The following is a 25,083-nucleotide window of genomic DNA, read 5'->3' on the forward strand; positions in this document are numbered from 1 at the left end:
GCAGGACATCAGGGCAGAATGGCATGATGGAAGAAAGCTGCTCAGCTCATAACCACCAAGCAGAGAGGAAGAGCCAGGAACAAAATATGATCCCCAAAGACATACTCTAGTGAAATACTTCCTCCGGCCATGCCCTACCTGCCTACATAACCCACCTAATAGTCTACTGAAATTATTAATCCCTGAAATGGTTTTAAATGGATTAATCTACTGATTAGATTAATCTTGTGAAATGTAGGATACAAAGAGGCTCATTTAAAAAATCAATTCATCACACATCAACAATAGAAAATATATAGTCCATTGAAAGAGATATAACATATATCCAGTCAGTACTTTTGTATCACACATTTGTAGGTTAGGGGAAAGAAAACTTAAACCCCACAAATCTTCAATAAATGATGGGTTGCCATTTGTGGCAACACAGATGAGCTGGGAGGACTCATTCATTTTAAGTGAAATTTGCCAGGAACAGAAAGAAAAATACTACAGGTCCTTACCCATTTATGGAACCTAAAAATTGGACCTCATAGAAGTCCACAGTATAACAGTGGTTACCAGATGCTGGGAAGAGTAAGAGGGAGGGAAGTAACAGGTACAAATAGGAGGAATAAGTTCTAGTATTCTATAGCACAGTAGGGTGACTATAGTTAATGATAATTTATTATATATTTAAGAATAACTATAAAGAAAGGATTTCAAATATTAGCACAGGAATGATAAATGTTTGAGGAGGTGGATATGCAAATAATACTGAATTGATGATTATACATTACATACATATATCATGTCACATTGTTGGGCTGGCATTATGGCTCAGTCATATAGCACTTACCTAGCACATGTGAGGCCCTGGGTTCAATCCCCAGTACCACATAAAAATAAAGGTGTTGTGTCAATCTACAACTAAAAAATTTTTTAAAATGTCACATTGTATCCCATAAATATGTACAATTATGTGCCAATAAAGAACATTTTTATATGTGTGTGTGTGTGTGTGTGTGGTGCTGGGAATTGAACCCAGGGCCTTGTCATGCAAGGCAAGCACTCTATCAACTGAGTTATATCCTCAACCCAAAGAACATTTTTTAAATGTTAAAAATTAGCCGGGTGCGATGCTGCACACCTGTAATCCCAGCAGCTCAGGAGGCTGAGACAGGAGGATTGTGAGTTCAAAGCCAGTCTCAGCAACTGTGAGGCACTAAGCAACTCAATGAGACCCTCTCTCTAAATAAAATACAAAATAGGGCTGGGGATGTGGTTCCATGGTTAAGTGCCCCTGGGTTCAATCCCTGGTACCCACCTCACCCCACCCCCGCCTCAAAAAAATTTAATGTGAGCACTGGGGCTGTAGCTCAGTGGTACAGCACTTGCCTAGCAAGTGTGAGGCACTGGGTTCGATCATTAGCACCACATAAAAAATCAATTAAAAAACAAAATAAAGGTATTGTGTCCATCAACAACTAAAAAATTTTTAAAAAGACTTTTTTTTTCCAAAGCTATAAAAGTAAAGAGTACATTATTTTGTAACAAACTATATAGCATAGACAAAAAAGTTATCACTGGGCACAGAAATTAAGGTGACATCTTTGTACTCTATGGGAATTTTATCTATAAATGCTGAATTACAACTATTCCCATTACAGAATGTTAATATTCAAAATACTCATTGTTATGGTTTGGATATTAGGTGTTCACCAAAAGGCTCATGTTAGTTAACGCAGAAATGTCCAGAGGTGCAATGATCAGATTATGAGAACTGTAATTTAATCAATGGATTAATCCATTTAAGTCGATTTCAGGGATTAATAATTTCAGTAGACTATTAGGTGGATTATGTAGGCAGGTAGGGCATGGCTGGAGGAAGTATTTCACTAGAGTATGTCTTTGGGGATCATATTTTGTCCCTGGCTCTTCCTCTCTGCTTGGTGGTTATGAGCTGAGCAGCTTTCTTCCATCATGCCATTCTGCCCTGATGTCCTGCCTCACTCAGGAGCAATGGAACTGACTGACCTTGGACTGAACCTGCTGGGTTTCTGTTCTCGAGACTAAAAGGCTCAGGGGTTACTCTAGTTAAACTGGGCTAACTGGGCTGCACGAAATAACCACACAAGAGACACAAATACCTTTTTCTTTGGGGTCGCTGTGACGGCTCCTCAGACCTTAAGGGTCCACAGAAAGAGAGAGAGAGAGAGAGCATGTGCTGACCCCTTTTATTGAGGAGAAGCTATTCAAATGAGGCAAGGGGTCAGGTTTCAAGGGGCTGAGTCTATCTTCATGATGTCCACTGTCAGCAGGTTGATTGACACCTAGGTAGGCCACACCCAAGGGCACAGTCAGAGGAGGGGACACACACAAGGCACTTCCATGGAAGATTCTATCCTAAACAGGGCAAGGGGTTATATTACAAAGGAACAGGTGAGCATAGCTTCACCCATGTGGCTGTAGCAAGACACACCCATTTCTGTGACTGAGCGCCTCAGCACCCAGCTGGGGAGTGTAACTCAGTCACCCGTAAGGTTGGCCTCCCACATGAACCTTCCATACCATAAACCCAATATAAACTTTTTTCCTTTAAGTTGTTCTTGCCAGGTATTTTGGTCATAGTGATGAATAGCTGAATGCCACACTTATGGTTTATATTTAATGGATGTTTTTTACAATGTGTTTCCTCTCTAATATTACTATATACTTTAGTATTTTTACTCCATGTGTTTTCAGTTGTTTATGTGTAATTTACGTTGGTCTATACTGGCTATCTCTGTTCTAACATCCAACAGGCTAAAACTATCATCTGATTAAAGCCTAGACAATCCACAATATTTACCACTCTATTACTTGAAAGTGACTGATAAAACTGGAAAAGAAAATGTACTATAATACAAAGGTTCCAACCATTTTATAGCAATAGGTTAATCAGTCTTTCCATATTTATATTTTTATTGACATTTCTGTTAAGATATTTGAGGGGTGGGGATGGTAGCAGCTTAGTGGTAGAGTTTGTGCCTAGCATGCACAAAGCCCTGGGTTTGATTCCCAGCACCACAAAACAAAACAACAAAAACAGAGTGATCCCATGTACAGTTTGACCAGAATATTACTCCCCAATGGTAATAGTATATAAAACTACAGTATATCATAACTAAGGTATTGCTACTGATATAATGTATCAGTTTTATTTAGATTTTCCCAAATTTACTAGTACTCACGTGTATGAGTGAATATATATTTGTATGTATGTATTAAGTCCCAAACAATTTTATCCACTGTATAAATTCATGTATTCACTACCACAGACAAGATAGCTGAACAGTTCCAATATCACAAGGATACCTTGTATTGAGTGGTCGGATTTAAATAACTATCCAAATTTTCCTTTTATGGCTTCTAAAAGAAGGAAAAACTCACATACTTACCCATCTGGCTAGGGCTTCTTTGATTGTTGTTGCTTTTGCCTTTTAAAAAAAGAAGAAGAAGAAGAAAATAAAAAGAAAAAAGAAGAGGAGGAGGAAGAAGAAACAGGCTGTTTTTATTGGTGTGATTTATTAATTCAATTTTCATTCATTAATCATTAGCTTAGCTTCCATCTTTAAAAGGATTAATGTCTTTCTTTGAGATTTAATAGGCAAGAAGGTATTTTAATGATTTCTTTAAAGACCACTCAGAAAAAATAAGGAAATCACTATGTAATGCTCATACATTTCACTTCCACTTGATTTACAAAAAATATATAGCTTTCAATACTTGGTATTAAAATATATTCTATTTCATTGATTCTAAAATCTACATCTTCTTTTATATTGTAACATTGAAATTTGGATGCATTACAATTAGGAACAATTTACGATTGCTGTGGCCAGGTGACAGTGGCAAAATTTTAAAAAAATATTAACAATTTTATTTCATACGCATAAACTCCTTTTCATGTTGCAAAGAATGATATATGACAAAAATCTACACGTCTAAATCTTTTTAAAAGAATTCCATCAATAAGTACAAATTAAAAATTCTAAATGATAAAAAATTTGTCATAGTTCAATTTCAACTTATTTGAGGAATTCAGCACTAAGAAAGAAATCTGCATTTTCAAATGCATTCATCAGAAAACAAGAGATTGGAAACAAATGGGCTAATAAGAACTTAAGACATTTTAAAAAGTACATATGGCAAACCCAAAGAAAAAATACAAAGGAAGAGGTCAATGAAAAGCAGAAGGGGAAGGGGTTCTTAATTCTCTTGCAAGCATGACTGGGAAAAAATAAGAGATATATAAATTTAAAATACAGAATGAATAAGGTAGATACCACAGAGATTTTTATCAAGTGTTTTAAATAAAATGAGCAAAATTTGTTATAGTTTTTAAAACCTAGATGAAGTTTTCATTTTTAGAAAAAACATAAAAATATGAAAACTGTCACAAAAAAAGAATCAGAAACTTTGAATAGAATAATACTATTGGAAACATTAAAATGATAATCAAAGAAGTTTACTGTCATCCTTCTCTCATAAAGCTCCAAGCTTAGATGGTTTTACAAGTGAACTGTAACAAGCTTTCAAGGAATATTCCTTCTTATGCAAGTTGTTTCAGAACCCAGAGAAAGAGGAAAGTTGCCAACTTATTTTATGGTCTAGAAAAATGATAGCATAACCACATAAAAAGTCCTCTTTACTTTTTAACACATATTTGGAAATTCTGAATAATATTAGATCTCTCCAAAGTCAATAATATATAATGATCATGATCAAGAAAGAATATTTTGGGGGCTAGGGTTGGGACTCAGTGACAGAGTGCTTGCCTATCATGTGTGAAGCATTGGGTTCAATCTTCAGCACCGCATAAAAATAAGCAAATAAAATAAAGGTATGCTGTCCATCTACAACTACCAAAAAATAAAAATAAAAAATAAAGAATGAATAGTTTATCCCAATAGCACAGAGCACAACAGAAAAATTTCAAAGTATAAAAATTAGTGGATTATTCATAGGAAATCATGTTTATTTCAGTAAGTGTAGAAAACACTTGATAAATTTCCGCATCTGATATTAAATGTTGTCAGTTAATAGTTAAAGAGAGATTCCTACTTGATAAAAGTTATATACCAAAAATTTGCAATACCACACTTGGAAAATTAATTTATTTCAGCAACTATTCCGTGTCTACTGCATGCCAAGCATTCTTTTATGTGTTTTGATATGTTGGACAAAACAAAGATTCCTGCCTTGAAACTTACATGTGCTGGAGGAGATTATATATATGTAAATTGGAAGATAACAATTATTCAGATTTTTTAAAAAAACTTCAAGGTTGGTAAGGGGTATTCAGAAAGTATAAGTGTGTGTGTAGGATATTTATTTTAAATAAGGTAGTCAAAGTGGGCTCAACTGGAAAGGTAACATTAAAAGTATTTCCTTCAAGGTCCCCAAAACATCAAGGATGCTCATTATCACTACTACTGTTTACTATGGCTCAAGAGATCTTTATAAACACTATAACAAAAGAAATACAAAGTGCAATGATTGAAACATTAAACTGTCATCATGTGCAGATGATCATCAGTAAAGAAAACCCAAAAGAATAAACTGGTAAGTATTAGAGCAAACACAATCAACAAGTAAAGAACACCACTGACAAATTTAACAGTAAAATTGGGAGAAAATATTTTTCATTTGAAAGCAACAAAGGGCTTAGTGTACCCAAGGGACTTCTAAATTTTACAAATAAAAATAAAAATGGAAACAAATGGCAAAAATATAAACAGACAATTCACAGAAACTTAAACTTAGATAACTAATATTAACAGGTGTTTGAACTCACTGAAAATCAGAAAAACTCAAAACAACTGGAAACATTTGCAGATCAATAAAAGTGATCTTATACTTTGCTGGAGAAGGTAAAAAGTGGCCCAGCCATTCTGGAAAACACAATGACAGTACCTAGAAAATTTAAAGTATGCATAGACCCTATCACTGAACAATCCATTCCTAGTTGATTTTCCCAGAGAAATCCTTGCATGCATGAGTTCATAAAAAAACAGCACCAAAAGAACACTTTCACAACATTGTAGAAAGAGAAGCAATTTATCTGTCTACTGTGGCAATATAAGTTGTTGCAGGTCACTTGTTTCCCTTAATAAACAGGAGGAGTCAAAACCCACAAATGCCTGAAAGACCAAATGGATATCATTAATTGATGAAATCTAAGCAGCTAAGGGCAGAGCCCACTAAAGAGCGTAACTTCTACTTGGCTCCAAACAACTTTTGGCTGGTGGGATTTGGGGAAACGAATTATCCTAACATCATATTTCTTCAAATACAAAAACTCCATTAATTGTAACACCCTTGTTTTATGTACCATTAAGAAAGAAAACATACTGACAGTTATGAGCCATTATATTTCAGTAACACTAAAATGTGAAAAGAATGTGTTATAAGGATGGCCTTAGGCCTTAGCCTAAGCAACTCCATTTTAAAACTCCACTTTGAAACCTGCAGTCTCACCCAGTATGCTTACGGAGCTGTCCAATATGATCGCATAGGCCTGACATAAACAAGTCACTTTTCCCCACCCTGACAAGCTCAGAGTGAAGTCTCTGTCATGTTGCTCTCACCCTGATAAGGGGAAAAGGCAAAAAAATCAGGGTGGGGACCACCAGACCAGATGCCTTAACCCCAGGACAAATGATGAAATCCAGTGGCAGCTGATAGGGATTGAAAGGGTGGTCAGAAGCTCCAAAATTTAGTATAAATGGAGCAAATGAACAGACATTCAGCCATATGACCCTGATGCCCTCATGCCTGAGAGCCTGATGAGGATTGGACTGACATACCACTCTTCTCATCATTTGCCTGATCTTCTGCATCTTCCTCATGGCTCTCAAACTCTGACCCTGGTGAGAACTGCAACTTTTCCCTACCACCCTCTCCTCAACTGGCCATCAGCTCCACCCCAGGAGAAGCCTGCCTTGGTCCTGACCTGATCACCACAGTTTGAGTGAGTGTGCATTTGCTGGACTTAGAGCCTAAGGCTTGAAACTTTCTACGTGGCACTTGACCTTAGCATCCAGAGGGAATGTCTCTCATGATTAAGAGTGTTTGCAGTGTATAGAATTAATCTAGAATTGTTCACAGTGAATTGATTATGCTATTGCAGTGCCTAGCATTAAGGATTGTCATTTTCTTAATTAAGAACCTATAGAGTGCTGGGGTTGTGGCTCAATGGTAGAGCACTCACCTAGCATGTGTGAGGCTCTGGGTGCGATCCTCAGCACTACATAAAGCTAAATAAATGAAGGTATCATGTCCATCTATAACATAAAAAAAGAATCTATAGAGTGAAATTTATTGAGTGATTTGAGTGAATAAAACATTGAAAGGGCAGAAGCGCGTGGACATTCTTTATTTCTCCCCTTCGACTGCATAAGTTACACCTATGCCCATAGCAACATGTGTCCAATGTTAAATTTTTTTTCAGAGAAGCCAGAAACCTGAGCTTTAATGTGTAATATTATCTTTTTAAAGCTACATTAAAATGTAAATTTATGTGGACCTATCTATCTATCTCATGGTGCTGGAGATGGAACCCAGGGCATCACCTTACTAGGAAAACTCTCTACTCCTGAATTATACTCCTAGACCCAATATTTCTTTATCAACATCTCCATCCATCAGGACAATCACATCTTTGCTAAATAACATTAGCTGGATCTGTAAACTTTTTCAAACTACCAGTTGGAACTACCAAGTAGGTAAGTAAGAGAGTGAGTGCACACTTTAGGAGCTGAGAAGCATCACTAGGCAAAATCATTATTTCATAAAAGCTCTGATTGGACAAAACCGCTGGTTGGTTTTAAATCGAAGGCAGAAGGATTTCTCTAAGTGAGGTGTGATGCTCCCCAATTTTAGAATCATTTGAGGTGCATCGTTGAAATGCACATTCCTGAACACCCAATCATATTAAAAATTAATAATCTGCATTCCAACAAGCTCAAATTTATGCATATTGAAATTTGAGAAACACTGCCCTAGTATATTCCATCAGCGTTACCTAATAAGTGCACTTACAGTCATTCGGAGGGCAATCTGGGCACTTCACAGGTTAGGGATACTGCTGCCAATGGGTGTTACACTGACCCCCCTCGTAACTAGCCCGAGCTCCCTCCATCTCAACAGGGGGTGAGGGAGTTAAAATTATTGCTACGTAAAGAGCTATCTTTATCCACATCCCCCTTCCCATCATCTTTGTCCCGAAAACTTCCTGCTTTTCGCCCTCCTTTTTCTTCTGCCAGGGCCCCTCTATTTTAACCCAACTTCCAACCAGTCTCAGGCCACCCTCACCCCAGACCACCCTTTGCCAGGGCTCTCCTTTCGCCTCAGGCCTTGGACTCCACTGAGCCAACATCCGCTATCGACTCCCTTCCGCTGTTCGAAAACCCCGCGGCCCTCAACACTTCACAGTCACCCTTTTCCAGTCCCAACCTCATCTCAGCTTTGGCTAGGAGGCCCGGAGGGTACTCACCATTCCGGCGGTTGCTACTGTCACTGCTCCGGTTGCTAGGGCCCGCCGCGTTAAGTGCGCATGCGCAGCTCTCGGTGCTCTCCGCGGACGCCTGCCCCGGCAACGGTCCTTCCTCTCCGCCCTTGGGGTGGCGCGAGCGGGGCATTGTGGGACAGCTCCGCGGGCCGGGGTCCTCCCGCCTGGCTGCCGCTTCCCTGCCGACAGCCGAGGGCAGGAGAGCTTAACCGCCACCAGTGGTGGGGAGATGTCCTTTTCCCTTCCGAAAGCATTTGATCTGGAGTGACGCTGAAATCTTTAAAACCTCCCGATAGCATTTCCCGTTCTCAGAACTGACAAAATCCCTTTCCGTTGAAGACTGTCTTTCCCATCTTTTCTTAACCAGGGAGAATAAACTACCTACTGTGTATACTTTACCTGGCCATCGGAGAATACCCAGAGTTAAACTCGATAGAATTTCTTGTATCTTTACCCCTGGTCCTCCAGAGAGCCAGAGGCACCCTGAAAGCTGGGCTTCATACTTAAATTATCACAAAATGTTGGTGTCACGGAAATGAGGTGTTCCCACTATCAGAATAGTTAAAATTGCAAATAAATGAGTGACTTTATAGAGTTGCTAGAAGAATGGAGAATAGACACTAACATACTGCTGTTTGTAATTGACACAGTCTTTCTGAAGCTTTAAAAACTTACACGCACTCCCTGTGACCAGCCCCAAAGTCCCACTGAAACCCAGTTGTATATTCATTTTACTCAAAATAGTGGATTATACTCTATGCAAATAGCATTAATGGTGAAATATCAATCTTCTTCCCCCAGGGGGATTGAACCCAGGGGCACTTAACTACTAAACCACATTCCCAGTCCTTTTTATATATTTTATATTTTATTTAAAGACAGGGTCTCCTTAAATTGCTGAGCATGGTTTTGAACTGGCAGTCCTCTTGCAATCTTCTTGCCTCAGCTTCCCCAGCCACTAGCATTACAGGCATGCGCCGTGTGTGTGTGTGTGTGTGTGTGTGTGTGTGTGTGTGTGTATCTTTATGCTTTTTCAGAATCTTACTTCTATTTCCTCTTTGTCATTAGAGTCATAAACTTTGACCATGAATTCATTTCATCTACCACTATATGAACTGTATTTCATCAGAAATTTACTTTTCTCCCATAATTAGTTCACAATAACTTGGCAAATTTCACATCAAGAACGTTTTGAATTTCAGATTCTTTAAGGCTAAGACTGTCATCTAGGAAACAAAAGAACTATACTTGGATTCTTTCTTTATTCTTTTATATCCTGTTTAATGATGAAATGGATTCTAAAAGCTGCTCCCCAGAAAATGTGGCTTGAGGTTGGTTTGCTCTTATTTCAGGCATGGATAAAAGAAAGCTAAATATAGTATTGAAAGTTTCCCCAAATTCATAAAATCTAGCATTCTTTGATAAATACATATAAAATTGCATGAATGATCAAAAACAGAACCAAATATATTAAGAAATCTTTAATTTTTAAACAAAAATGTGGATTGAACAAAAGAGGAAAACTTGTCACATTAACAGATGATTAGAGATTGTGCAAAATAGCTGTAATAATCACTAATTCTTTTTTGTTTTGTTTTGTTTTATATTTTTGGAATTTTAAAAAAATTTTTATTGTTGGTTGTTCAAAACATTACATAGTCCTTGATATATCATATTTCACACTTTGATTCAAGTGGGTTATGAACTCCCATTTTTACCCTACTAATTCTTTTTTTTAAATATTTTTTTAGTTGCCAATGGACCTTTATTTTGTCTATTTATTTATGTAAAGTGCTGAGATCCCAACCCAGTACCTCACACACGTTAGGTCAGTGCTCTACAACTGAGCTACAACCCCAGCCCTAATCACTAATTCTTAAGGTTGTTTATATAGTCAAGAGGTTTATCAGTTGGAATTAGAATGAGCATTGTATCAAATTTCCATAGTCAATTTCTCAATTACGATTCCAATGTAGTTATTTGATGATATTTTTTAAAAGTCTATTTCTTCCCTTACTGTGTTTTGGTTTGTGTTAAAATAAACCTCTCTGTAGGGCTGGGGTTGTGGCTGCAGAGGTAGAACACTCACTTAGCATCAGTGAGGCACTGGCTTCCATCCTCAGCACCACATAAAGTAAAATAAAGGCATTGTGTCCACCTAAAACTAAAAAATAAATATTAAAAAAAAACCCTGTCTGTAAAATTTTACATTGTGTAGGGACAGACGTGGCAAGGCACCAAAGTTAGCAGGAAACAGTTTTATTTGGCTGCAGCCAGGATTAGAGGGCACAGCTTTTGCTATAATCAATTAATTCTTGATTCTGAACCAGGAATTCAGGTAGGTTCAGAATTTTATACCCAGCATGTAAGGGGAGGGGCTCAGAAGTTCACATAAAAACAGCTTTTTCTTTCACTGTTTTGGGCAAGTTAACCCTTCAAGGACAACACCTGAGAAGGGGAGAGCTTCTTCTCCCCTTTCTTCCCCCCAGCTGCCAGCTGTTACCATGGAGCCTAATTGGTAACATCGCTTATCTTAGAAATGTAGACATCTCTGTGAAGCCCAGCTCAAGGCCAGAGGCCTTGTTTGCACATTTCTATAAACTACTATACTGGATACATGTTTGTGAAAAACTAGTAAGGGGGTGTCCTGCATCTGCAGTGCTGATTTCTTCCCATCCAGTCGCCAAGTAAAATAGGGCAACACGAAAATAGGAAGTTTATCTACATTAAACTCTTTCATAGAGACTCTTTTGCTGACAGTCCTAAAATCAGCCATGGTGAAGATTTCTGGAGAAGCCCAGTTAAGATTTTTTGTGGAGGAGAGGGTGCCACGACAACATGAACCGTCTCCCCCATATCTGGAGGTGTACACACACACACACACACACACACACACACACACACACACATACTTCTTTGGTTGGGGTAATAATCTGAAACTTGAATTCAATTTTTAAAATAACATTAACTTGGGGAAGGAACTATTAATATTACAAACTAGAATGACAGCTCTTCAATTTGTAAAGACGAGAACCCCCTCCCATATTCTGAACGCAAGATCAACGGAGCAACCAAAGTCAAAAGCTAGTAATTTCTTCCAATTCTACACATTTTAAAACTTTGGAATAAAAACTCAAAACTTTACCTATGATTATTTTGAGAAGTTAAACCTCACCCACATACTGTAACTTTTTTTGGTGGAGGAGCAAAAGGTAGGAGAGAGGAACTCTATATTTCTGTCAGAAATTATATCGTCTACACATGTAGTTACCAATTTTGGACTAGAACCTACAATCTGCCTATTTTAAAGTATAGTTTTGACCTAAAATGTGAAGAAAAGTTTTTAAAATTATGAATACAGAGATAAGGGAGAATCAAAGCAAGGGTTTCCTCAGTAATTGATTGCCATTTTTAAGGCAGTAATTATCTGAGGGTTGCTAACTTTCCCTAAAGATTCTGGAAGAGGTGGCAACTAGAAAAATATCAAAATATTATTAAAAGCAGAAAAGATTCTGTGACTTTAGTCTACCATCAACTAGCCTCTGTATTGTCCTGCTGAAATTCACTTTAGCTTCTGATTATTATGAGAAAATTATCATAACCCAGTGGCTCCTCATCATAAAACCAATGGCCTAAATTCATGTATTTCTTCCTGTTCAAAACATATCTAAAATTTTTGGGATAGATTGCCGCAGTCTGGCTGGGCACAAATCACGAGCCACTGAAGCAGGAACAAACTTTATTTTTGAACTGCAAGAAAACACTTCACACACGCTCCCGGGGAATTCTACTGAACGTCCAGGAACCCACAGCCGGAAATATCTCTCCCGGAAATCTCTCCTACTGCACTTCCCCAACCAATGGGAACTCTCGGGGAATCCCCGGGAATCCCCACGAGAACTCCAAAGTAGTGCGAGAACTCAAAAGTAGCGGCCGAGGTGGATAGTAATGCCTCACCTGTCAACCAATACTGTTGGCAAAATGCCAGGGGCCATACAGACTCGGCTGTGGCTCTCAGCATCTCCCCCCTTCTGTTTAATTAAACAACAAGCAATGTGGCTTAGGGACCGTGCCTTTAGGTTGTCCAATTCAACATATGGTCCTTACCTGTCATCGGATGAGCTGACCTCTAGGCATCAGACTCCTGTCTTAGGTTGGTACCACTGCAATTGGATTATACCCGTCACTGACTACCAGTCCAGCATACAGCCATACTTGTGGATAGGCTTTTGCACCAGTGGGGGCGGGGTGAGGTTCTTTGCCTCACCTCTGTTGGCCCCCAAATTTTAGACCATCACTAGTAGAAGGGAGGAGGATGCAAAATGCCACAACACTAAGCCAATTGAGGGCTCCTTTGAAAAGTTGTACCACCGGTGACACCATCAGCAAAGATACTCCAGCACTACCACAATTCGTTTCACCAACAGATAGTTCACAATATATACAAGTGATACATAGTCCAGGCAAGTTCTGCAAGGAGTTCAAAGCAGAGGAATCTATCAATATGTCCATTTTCTCCCAAAGTAAATCGACTCCTTGATTGAGCATTACTTGTTGAGTTATTATTCATTGATGCATCAGTTTATACAGTTTGTTGTGATAATTATCAAAGAAGCTGTAGTTTGGTTTTATCTTTGTCTTCACTGGCACTGGGATGAAGATAGGAATTCTGGCAATGATGCTAAAAAAAATTATGTAACATTCCAACAGGCACTAAGAAAACAATTTTTTGAACAATTTACATTATCCTGAACAGAATTATTAAATATAATGAAAAGGAAAGGTGAAAGTAAACAAACAGATCTGTTAACCTCCTTATTTGTTCACATATTAAAACAATTTTCAACAGCTGTTTACCCAATCTAAATTAAACCATTAAAATCACGTGAATAAAAAAATGCAAATCCATTTATTCATGAGCGCTCCTCATATATGATATATGGACATACGCACATACAGACATACAACACAAAACAGAAGTGTGCACATATAACATACAACACATAAGACAATAATAAAGGCCTTGTAGCTTTACCTAGGTGAAATCTCCATTGCAATGTTTAAAAACTCCACAGTCAAAAAATAAAACCGATCAGAAAAACATTAACCTAGGTCTGTATGAGCTCAAAAATAAAATAGAACTTTATGATGTGGGAAAAGGCAATAATAAAATAAATATTGAAAAAAGCATCCTGGTTAATTGTTGAGAGCCACAGCCGAAGGGGCTCCAGCAAACTTTCAGACTGCCAGCTGATGACTGGCTCACAGCGGCCCCAGCAACACCTAGCTGATTGGCTCCTCTGTGGAGATGCTCATTGAGCTGTTTCCCTGCCCTTTCAGACTACCAGCTGATGATTGGCTCACAGCGGCCCCAGCAACAACTAGCTGATTGGCTCCTCTGCGGTGATGCTCATTGGGCTGTTTCCCTGCCCTTTCAGACCACGGAGCTGCTCATTGGGGGACTTTTTTGGCACCGCCCATGCGACCCAGCCAATCGGCCTCAAGAGCAGGAGGATTGTGGGAGGAAGAGGTTGTTGGGGTGTGTGCTTGTGGGAAGCTGGTGGTGGCAGTTGGGCTCTGAGGGTTTTTTCCTGAGGAGCTGTTTTGTTTATCTTGTGTGGTTCTAAAAATAAAGTTAGTTTCTTTTGACAAGTGGCTCCTGAATTGTGCCCAGCCAGACTGCGGCAGTTAATCACTGACACAGATGTAAGAATAGCCAAACTGGAGCTCTGGATATCAGCTGTTATGGATTTGAGTCAAATCACCTTTTTTTTGGTCTGTAGAATTCTCTTTGGTTAGTTTCTCTGGAATCCAAATCGGCTGTTGTTCTCCCTGTGGAAACACACAAATAGAACCCCGACTCCAGACAATCACTGGGTCAGAACCTTTCCTTTGTCCTGTTAGAATATCCTTCCAAAGTACCTTAGGCTTATGTACATTTTTTGGACACATATGCCTTTCCGCAGCACTAAGCCCTGATGAATCCAAATTTAAAAAGTTTAGAGTAAAAAGGGTTATTTTAAGTTTATCTTTGGGGGATATATACCCCTTTCCAATTCCCTCTTTTTGATTTAATAAGTACATTTTAATAGTTTGATGAGCTCTTTCAACTATGCCTTGTCCCTGAGGATTGTATGGGAAGAGAGGATAAGAGAGATGATTCAGGCACTGAGAAATGAGACTGATCAGTGATGTTATGCCCATACGTGTATATGTAACAATAAACATACTATTAAAACAACAACAAAAAAAGATTCCTGTTATATGAGTAATGCCAAATGATGAGCAAAATTGTTCAAAAGAGGTAGAAGTATAACCAGGACCATTATCTGTTTTTAACTGTTTTGGAATGCCCACAGTGGCAAAATTTTGTAAGCAATGAGCTATAACATCTTTAGTTTTTTCTCCGGCATGAAGGGAGCCCATCAAAAATCCGGAAGAAGTATCAACTGTAACATGCAAATATTTTAATTTTCCAAATTCTGGCAAGTGTATGATGTCCATCTGCCAAATATGGTTAGGTATCAGTCCTCTAGGATTGACTCCAAGATTAACTTGTGGTAAAAAGGTCACACAATTTTGACATTGTTTTATTATTTGTCTACCTTGTTCCTTAGTTATCTTAAAATGCTTTTGTAAAGTATTAACATTGACATGGAACCTTTTATGAAAATTTGTAGCTTCTTCTAGTGTAGAGAAAATATGTATGTCATGTGTAGTTTTATCTGCTAAATCGTTGCCCAAACTAAGGGCTCCAGGCAATCCTGTATGTGCTCTGATATGTCCTATAAAGAATGGATCTTTTCTGTCCCAGATTAGACTTTGTATAGCAGAAAACAAAGAGAAAACAGTAGAGGAAGGGGAAATCCTACCAGCATCTTCAAGGGATACTATAGCATTAACTATATACTGACTATCAGAAAATAAATTAAATACAGAATCTTTAAACATCACAAAAGCTTGTAAAACTGCATTAAGCTCTACCTTTTGAGCTGATTGTTTGGGTACTAAAAATGTAAAAGTTTGATCAGGGGTAACTATTGCTGCTGTACCATTATTTGATCCATCAGTGAATACATTTGGAGCATTCATGATAGGGGTTTTTCTTGTCATTTTTGGAAAAACGACAAGATGCTAAGACCAAAAAGACAACAAAGGATTAGATGGTAAGTGATTATCAAATGAAACATTAGATTTACACATGATTATTGCCCAAGTATTTAACTCATTAGCTAACTCATCAATTTGATCCATAGCATATGGAGTAATAATTTTATTGGGAGAAATTCCAAACACTCCCTTTGCTGCTTTTATTCCTTTGACTATTAATTGTCCCACAGCCTCAGGATACCTAATAAGAATAGTGTTAGGAGAATAAAATAAATGTATCCACAATAATGGACCTTCTTGCCAAAATACTCCTGTAGGAATATTTTTTGTTGGCATTACAATAAATAATAAAGGCAAAGTTTTATCAATTCTATCCAAATGCATATTTTCCATATATGTTTCAATAATTTTTAATGCCTTTCTTGCTTCAGACGTTAACATGTGGGGTGAATTTGGATCTGATGGACCTTTTAGGATATCAAATAAAGGTCCCAACTCTCCTGTTGGTATGCCTAGATAAGACCTTATCCAATTTATGTTTCCTAATAACTTTTGAAAGTCGTTAAGTAATTTGAGTTGATCTACTAGTATTTGAATTTTTGGTGGATGGACCATGGTTGAGGATAATAGAACTCCTAAATAATTAATTGGAAAATTTAATTGTACTTTATCTATTGCTAGATTATAATTTTTTAATAAATTTGTAAGTGTGGCATAACATTCTAGCAATGTGTTTTTATCTTTGTGTGCTAACAATACATCATCCATATAGTGAAATATTTGTAGTTCAGGATTTTGATTTCTAAGTGGCTGGATTGCTTTGTTAACATAAATTTGACACATAGTTGGGCTGTTAGCCATCCCTTGAGGGAGTACTTTCCATTCATATCTCTGATCAGGACCTTCATGATTCAGTGCAGGGATAGTAAATGCAAAACGTGGACTATCCTCAGGATGAATTGGAATTGAAATAAAAAAACAATCTTTAATATCTATAGCTAAAACGTACCAGGTTTTTGGCAAAGCAGACAATTGAGGAATCCCTGATTGAGCAGGTCCCATAATAACCATCTCATTATTAATGGCTCTTAAATCTTGCAATAATCTCCATTTACCAGATTTCTTTTTAATGACAAAAATGGGAGTATTATAGGGAGATATGGAAGGTTGTATATGTCCCTCCGCTAATTGTTGTTTGATCAGGTCATGGGCTGCTTGTATCTTTTCTTTAGTCAGGGGCCACTGAGGAACCCATACTGGTCTTTCTGATTTCCAAGTAATTTTTATTGCCTCAGTGACCCCTTCTGAAAACCCAGTCCATGTCTATTTATTCCTTGATCTATTTGAATTTGTGCTGCTATACCTTGTTCTCCTTTTTTCTTTCCTGAAACCTTGTCTAGCCCTAATAGTGGGCGCATTTGGATTGATGTTATTTGTTAATGTCAAACCTAATTTATCTAGGACATCTCATCCCCATAAATTTATAGGAAGATGATCCAATACATATTGCTGTATAGTTCCTTCACATCCCTCAGGATCCTTCCAATCTAATACCATTGCACTTCTATGGGGATTAGTTGCCACTGCTAGGCCTCAAAGAGTTTGAGTGGCTTGTTGTAACGGCCAATGTTTTGGCCATTCTTCACAAGAGATGATGCTAAGGTCTGCACCTGTGTCCAGTAGCCCATTAAATTCATGTCCTTGAATATTTAGTTTTAGCATTGGGTGAGAATCTAAATTCAAAGACAGCATAGCCCAATCTATACCTGTGGAGCCTAATCCCCTGGAACCTCTTTCTATACTACTACTGGAAAATTTATCATGTAGGCTGGGTATTATTAATAACTGTGCTATTCTATCTCCTGGTGAAATTACTGATATACCCTTTGGAGAACTAGCTATAATTTTTATTTCACCTACATAATCGGGATCAATTACCCCAGGACTTATCATAAGTCCTTTTAGAGTAGAAGAACTGCGTCCTAACAATAAGCCTACTGTTCCTTGGGGAAGAGGTCCTTTTACTCCTGTGGGAATGATCTGAACTCCCATCTCTGAAGTTAGTACTGCTCTGGTGGAGGCGCAGATGTCCAACCCTGCGCTCCCTCTGGTTCGTCTGATGAGAGATCTGATGGATAATGTGTCCTGGGCACTACCCTGATGGTGTTGCTGGGTCCTCCATGGTGTTTCTGGGTTCCTCCAGTGCCCCATATATTTGTGGTCGTGGTCCCTGGAGCATTGGGTCCCCCGTCCGTTTTTTGGCAATGGAGCCCGATGCCTTTCTCCACAATATCGTGGGTAAACACCTGGTCCTTGTCTGTTTTTTGATAATGGAGTACCCTCTATGGTGGTTTGAGAATGGCATTCATTAGCCCAATGTCTCCCTCTATGGCATCATGGGCAAATACCTGGTATTCTACTCCTTTGATACCTAGCTTTGTTAAACCCTCCTCCTATGGGGCAATTCCTTTTAAAATGTCCTGTTTGTTTACAATTGTAGCATGTTTTTGGCCTGGCATCTAAAGCCTATTATACTGCAGCTGCCAAGACTTGCCCTTGTTCATTAACGTCTCTACATAATTTAATATATGTGTTTAAATCTCCATGTTTCCATGGTCTAATGACCTCTCTGCACCAACGATTTGCTTGGTCATAAGCCAATTGTTTTATTAATGGCATTGCTTGTTCTGTATCCCCCAAAACTCTGGTAGCTCTTTGAATAAGCCTATCTACAAATTCAGCGTAAGGTTCATTAGCTCCCTATATTACCTTAGATAATTGACCTTGCAAATCTCCATGTCCTTGTAAAGTCTTCCATGCCCTAACTGCATCTGCAGCAATTTGTGCATATATAGCAGGATCATATTCAATTTGTTACCGTTGATCCTCATAATGTCCTTTTCCTAACAACATATCTAGATTTCTTTGAGGGTAACCGACTGCTGCATTTCGCCTAGTCGTCTCCATGCAAAATTCCTCATTGGCAACCTTCCATAACAAATATTGTCCTCCATTTAGCACAGATTTACACATACTAGCCCAATCTGCTGGCATCATGTCCAAGTTGGTAATGGATTCGACCATGCTTACAATGAAGGGTGCTTGAGGACCATAGGTTGTTACAGCCTCCTTTAACTGCTTCACTGTTTTGAAATCTAAAGCACGGTGAATTCGCTGCCCTCCTGCCTGCTCAAGTACAGGGCATGCTAATCTTTGTCCTGTCTCAGGATCCCATCTATCAACTAAGGGGGTTGAGGGCCACTCAGCTATCTCCATAGGTGGAGCTGTTGGTTGAATTACGCCCTCTGGTGATAGAACGGTGTTAGTAGCAGCCTCCTGTTGTAGCTTTTTCCCTAATAGCTGTTTCTCCTCTAAGCTTTCTTCCTTTAAATTTTCTTCCTGTGTCTGACTAGCTCGAGAGACCTTCTCTTTTGCTTGATCTAAAATGTCTTTCTCCATGGTCTGAACCTCTAACAATTTACTTAACACTCTTTCAGTTTGTTTTTTACTAATTTCTAATCTGTTATAAAGATAACACAACCCAATAAGATAACACAAAAGAAAACCGAAACAGAATGAAACAAAAACAAAAACAATCTTCCTATTTTCTTGACATGTGCATTTGTGGTCTATTTCTATCTCTTCCTCAGGGGTGAACAACTTCAAACCTTGAGCCAACCATTTTTCCCAGTCTGCCTGAGAAAATTCTAGGGATAGGCAGCTTGAAACAAAAACAAAACAAATCAAAACAAGAACATATTGTTTTTTAAAATGGTCACCCATTCTCTTGCCTTCCCTTAGGGGCGAGCAATTTCACTTACCCCCAAGCTTCAGACGTTCCCCCCCCCCCATACGGGCCGCCAATTGCTGCAGTCTGGCTGGGCACAAATCATGAGCCACTGAAGCAGGAACAAACTTTATTTTTGAACTGCAAGAAAATACTTCACACACGCTCCCGGGGAATTCTACCTGAACGCCACACAGCTCGTCCAGGAACCCACAGCCGGAAATATTTCTCCCGGAAATCCCTCCTACTGCACTTCCCCAACCAATGGGAACTCTCGGGGAATCCCCGGGAATCCCCATGAGAACTCCAAAGTAGCGAGAGAACTCTAAAGTAGCAGCCAGGCGGATAGTAATGCCTCGCCTGTCAACCAATATTGTTGGCAAAATGCCAGGGGCCATACAGACTCGGCCATGGCTCTCAGCAATAGATATGCAAAATCCTTGGGAATATAGAGGGTGACAGAGAAGATAGTTGAGAAGGGTGGGGAAATGGAAGATTGAAAACTCATTTTCAATTTGCAATTACCTTGAGCTAAAGCTCAAACAAACCAGACATGGAAACATGGATAGTTACAAAGCTATAGGGTGTGATGTACTTGAGTAGAGTATTTTCACTTCTTTTAAAAGTTTGTAGATGTCCATGAAAAGTTCAGATCTCAGTCATCATTTTTCAAAACTATTCTGGATTGGGGTAAAACTCAGTGGTTGAGTGCTCACCTAGCATGCATGAGGGCCTGGATTCTCTTGATTTACTCTGAAATATATTCTGAACTTTACTGTCTAGTTAGCCTTTACTCTATGTGCAAGTGCAAAAATTCCAAGATTTTTTTCCAAGACTCAGTCTGAGCAATAGCATGAGCTGCTCACCTTTTAAAGCAGGCACCCCTAATATAAAATCCAGGTCTACAGAGAAAAAAGGGCTATAAAGAGGATTTATTCTGTGTCCGGCACAAGGGTAGCTTAGAAGAGTGAAAATTTTCTTCTGTGAAGTACTTCATAGCTAGGTCAGCATAAACAGAGCTCTTCCAATGCTTCCCATGCTCTCCAACCATAAAAGGAAATAGGCATTGGCTTTTTCAAGGATAAGATTTTCCTGATGGGCTGGATCCATGGGGTCTTCCAGGGCTTCTTAACCTTGTATGCTCCCGAATTAGTGGCAGAGATTTTGTCTAGACCAAATAGCATTCCTGGCAGGATTAAACTACAACATGTCTGGGGAATTGCTGATGCAGCCATTGATGTCACAACTGCATCTGTATTTGGGATTCTTTCTTTCTTTTAAGGAATTGCAGCAATCTTTTTATTTTATTTTATTAGTTGTAGGTGGACACAGTGACTTTATTTTATTTATTTTATGTGGTGCTGAGAATCGAACCCAGTGCCTCATATGTGCTAGGCAAGTGATCTACCACTGAGCTACAGCCCCAGCCCGGGGGTTCTTTCTTTTCTTCCTTCCTTCCTTTCTTTTCCAGTGCTGAGAATTAAATTCAGAGCCTTGCTCCTGCTAGGCAAGCACTGTACCATAGAGCTACACCCCCAGTATCTGCCCTTTGGGAGCAAGCTACCAAAGGAAAATGCCAATTCTGTCCCTTTGCAGGAGTCAATCACTCCAATGTTTGGATTTTTGACCTGCAGATCAAAAGCGGGGTGGTGGTGGGGAGACAAATATGGAAAGAGAAGGAAAAAAGTATGATTATTAATGGGGGTCAAAAAGTCCTCAATAAAGGAAAGCCTTTTATGGGTTTATCAGATAGCTCTTTTGTTTGTTTATTAATTCAACATGTATTTGCTATATTTTCTAACCCATTAGTACTACTTTATTTTCTTCTGGTCCTAATGTGGTCATCCTAAATGTATTTCTCTTTCCCATCCCACTTATCTTTAGGGGGCTTTGTACAAATTTAGCCACCTCTAAAGTAATCTAAGTTTAATTCCTTAATGATTAAAGGTGGATCTTTGCCCAAAAGGGCAAAGCCAGAGTAGCAAAATCTGGACAAGCCAGGAGACTTGCTTGAGATTCACTCAATTCTCCATCATCAAACATGTCACTCAGACAAGGAAAAGGACCATCTCCTATAAAACAGGAAAGGGCATATATGAATACATGACCAGCGCAACTCCACATCATGTACAACCACAAGAATGGGAACTTATACTCCATGTATATCTGATATGTCAAAATACACTCTACTATCATGTATAACTAAAAAGAACAAATAAAAAAAGAAAATAAATAAATAAACCAGGAAAGGGGATGAATTTTGGGTTAGATGAAAATACATTTAATAGACTCTGATGTCCAGACAACACTTTCTAAATAAAATTATAATCGTATAATTTATCTTTTTAAAAAATATCTGCCTATTTTATTTGAAAAGAAAGCATGTTTTAGTTGAAATGATTTGTTGTTGTTTTTAAATAGGTATTTATTTGGACTACTTTGAAGCTGTAAATGCAAAAATATTTTTATATTTGTTTTCCTTGTAAAATTCACTGGTAAATAGAAAACAAGTAAAAATTAGCATCAAAGATGTGGAGAGAGTTTTGGCTTGAAGTATAAGTCCTAAAAAAACTTAAGCAAATAGTTCTACAGTCTTTAAGTTATGAAATTATAATACCTTATTTAAACAAATAAAACCAGAAATCCAAATCTAAAGAGCCTTTCAATTTCTAAATGAACTTAAGATACAGTTAGAGGGGCTGGGGATGTGGTAACGTGCTCGCCTGGCATGCACGGGGCACTGGGTTTGATCCCCAGCACCACATAAAAATAAAATAAAGATGTGTCCACTGAAAACTGAAAAATAAATATTAAAAACTTCTCTCTCTCTCTCTCTCTCTCTCTCTCTCTCCCCTCTCTCTCTCTTAAAAAAAAAAGTTACAGTTAGAGTCACCGAAATCTAATTAAACAAAAAACAAAATTAAGGGATATAAAATTCCAGTGCCAGCGACCATTTCTAAATTTACAAATCTAAAGGCAAGTTAGAACACATGTAGCTACTAAAGTGAAAGCTCAGGTGCACATATTAAGGCTCTGAGTTTTACAAAGTGATTTTTTTTTTTTTTAGTGCTGGGGATAAAAATTAGGGTCTCAAGCATGCTAGGCTAGCTCCCTACTGTGAAGCTGTCCTTTAGCACAAAGGTGATTTGTTTTTCTTTCTTTTTTTTTAACAGTGCTGGGGATCAGGGGGACTCACTCATGCTGGGCAAGTATTCTACCACTGAGACCAGCCCCAACAGTGATTTTGTTAACATTCAAATATCTCTGAATATCTTGATCTGCCTCTTTAAAAACTAGATAAACCTCAACCATTTCTGGATCCAAGATTAATTTCTTTAAAAAAAAAATTTTTTTTAGTTGTTGATGGAGCTTTATTTTATTTATATGTGGTGCTAAGAATAGAACCCAGGGTCTCACACATGCTAGGCAAGCGCTCTACCACTTCTGAAGAAATCAGAATACATATACAAACACGGAGATCCTCAAATCATTCTAGGAATAGAATGTTTTAATCACAGACTTCAAGATACTGATCTGGGCTGGGCTCAGTGGTTCATGTCTGTAATCCCAGCAATGTGGGAAGCTAAAGCAAAAGGATCTCAAATTCATTGTTAGTAATTTAGTGAGCTCCTCAGCAATTTAGTAAGGCCCTGTTTAAAAAAAAAAAAAAAAAAAAAATATATATATATATATATATATATATATATATATATATGGCTAGGGATGTAGCTGAGTGGTAAAGCACCCCTGGGTTCAATTCCCAGTCGCCAAATGGAAAAAAAAAAAAATATATATATATATATATATACACACACACACACACACACACACACACACATATATAGTGACTGACCTGGTCACTATTTTAGAATGATTGAGAATTTGTTTATTTTGGTTCAGTAGTTTACTCCCCCATCTGGAAGGAAATCTGGTTGGACCTTCTGCAATGTTTCCAAAACTTACCCCTATCGCCTATGTCTTAAAATATCCGATTCCTAAGAATCCTGGGGGTCAGAATAAGGGATAAGCCAGACTGGGCTCTTAAAAATAAGAAAACCAAATTTTTTAGGTCATTGATTCATACACTCAACCTTTTCGCATGAAATTCTTTAAAGGCCAGAGCTTGGCGTTTAAAGAATTTGACTCGCACCCTGATTTTAGTTTATCACCTAGCTGTTTGATTTGGTTAAATGTTTGAGACAGGGTCTCTAAATTGTCCAAGCAGGCCTTGAACTTGTTCTTCTGACTCATCTTCCTGAGTAGCTGAGAATGCACGTTTGTGTCACCACGCCTGACTCTTCATCATTTGAAACAAGAAACGGCAGCAGGAAAAGTTAAATTAACACAAAAATCCGCTTAGTAGAAAGAGGCAAACTAGCAGTCAATGCCAGAAAGTTTGCAGCAATTTTATGCTTAGCACGTAGCAAACACCTTAAGGGTATATTGTCAAGAAACAACAGTCTGCTGCACTAGGAGATTGGAGGGTGGGCAACCGTCTTGAGAAGTAAGCAAGCAGATGGTTAAATTTAGATCCCAGCCAACATTTAGGTGAATGAATGTTCCACCTGATATCTAGGAGACAAAATTAAGCATTTTGTTTTCAGATGACAAATTGGCTAGTGAAGAAAAGCAGGTAGTCAATTCCCTCAATCCGCGGCCAGGCGCTCTGCGGAAAGACCTCCGGTACCCAGCATCCCGGAGAAGGCCGGCAGGTGGCGGAGTTGCAGCCCAGCGCGGCGCGGCTCTGGGGTGGAGAATCAGCGCAGGGCCCAGGGGCCCCGCCGGCTGGACGACGCATTGGTGGACAGTCACCTCCACTTCGATGGGGGGTTTTCATCTTGCTCCATGGCATCTGGTTAAGGCCGGCCGGCGTGAAGCTGCAAGCCGGGCAGTCACTGCCCCACCGTCGCCGGGCAGGTCCTACCCCCTGCTTGGCTGTTCGCCTGGTAGTGGACAAGCGAGTGGGAGACGCCGGCCGGGTCACTCGCTGCCGCGCGATGACCCTTCCACGTGAATATCCAGGAGCTCGTCTGCCAGCCTAGTCTTGGGCGTGACGTCAAGGTCGTGGCCTTTTGCTAGAAAAGGGACGATGTGGACATTGACATCCAGGGCTGGAGCGGGGCTCGGAGGTGCATCACGGGCTGCTAGCCACAGGGTGCGGGCATCGTGGTGGCTTTGACCCCAGCCGAGAATGACATGGCCTGGCGTGCACGGGTCGGAGAGCCAGGGTCCAGGGACAGGACCTGGGGCCCCACTTAGCAAAGAGCTGCAAGAGGGAGAAGAAAACTCGCCCGAAAGAGACAGGATCTTAACCCCAGAAAGAAAAAATTAAAGATTTCTGACAAAAGAATGTCAGCTGGTCGCCTTCTTTAAAATCTCTCACCGGCCACCAGGGGGCCCTATTTCCTAAACCTGCTAGAAGGAAGCCACGTGTGCTAGGTACCTGCCAAATACGAATCTTTGACCCAGACTGTCGCGGTTAAAGTTTAAATGTTTCAGATGAGACACTGGATTGAACTATAATATGGCAGGGGGTGAGAGCAGAAACTAGCACAGAAAATTGTCCCGACTTGAATGCCAGAAAACCCTAAAAGTAGCCCAGTTGGGATGGAAGGGACAAGGGAGGGGATAAGGATAAAAAGACAAATTTTGCTTT

At 39.1% G+C, this 25,083-nt stretch overlaps 1 protein-coding gene across 1 annotated transcript in view; it reads right to left on the minus strand.

The window, feature by feature from the left end:
- Dnal1 (dynein axonemal light chain 1) overlaps positions 1-8,570 on the minus strand; it is a 38,435-nt gene extending 29,865 nt beyond the window's left edge. Inside the window, exons 1-2 of the mRNA XM_076849899.2 lie at positions 8,516-8,570; positions 3,417-3,455 (exon numbers count right to left, since the gene is read on the minus strand). Of these exons, the coding sequence (XP_076706014.1) occupies positions 3,417-3,455; positions 8,516-8,518 (42 nt within the window). The 5' untranslated portion in view covers positions 8,519-8,570. The remainder of the gene's footprint in view (positions 1-3,416; positions 3,456-8,515) is intronic.
- Between the last annotated feature and the right edge of the window lie 16,513 nt (positions 8,571-25,083).

The sequence above is a fragment of the Callospermophilus lateralis genome, chromosome 3 (assembly GCF_048772815.1).
Source record: "Callospermophilus lateralis isolate mCalLat2 chromosome 3, mCalLat2.hap1, whole genome shotgun sequence".
Taxonomy (NCBI): Eukaryota; Metazoa; Chordata; class Mammalia; order Rodentia; family Sciuridae; genus Callospermophilus; species Callospermophilus lateralis.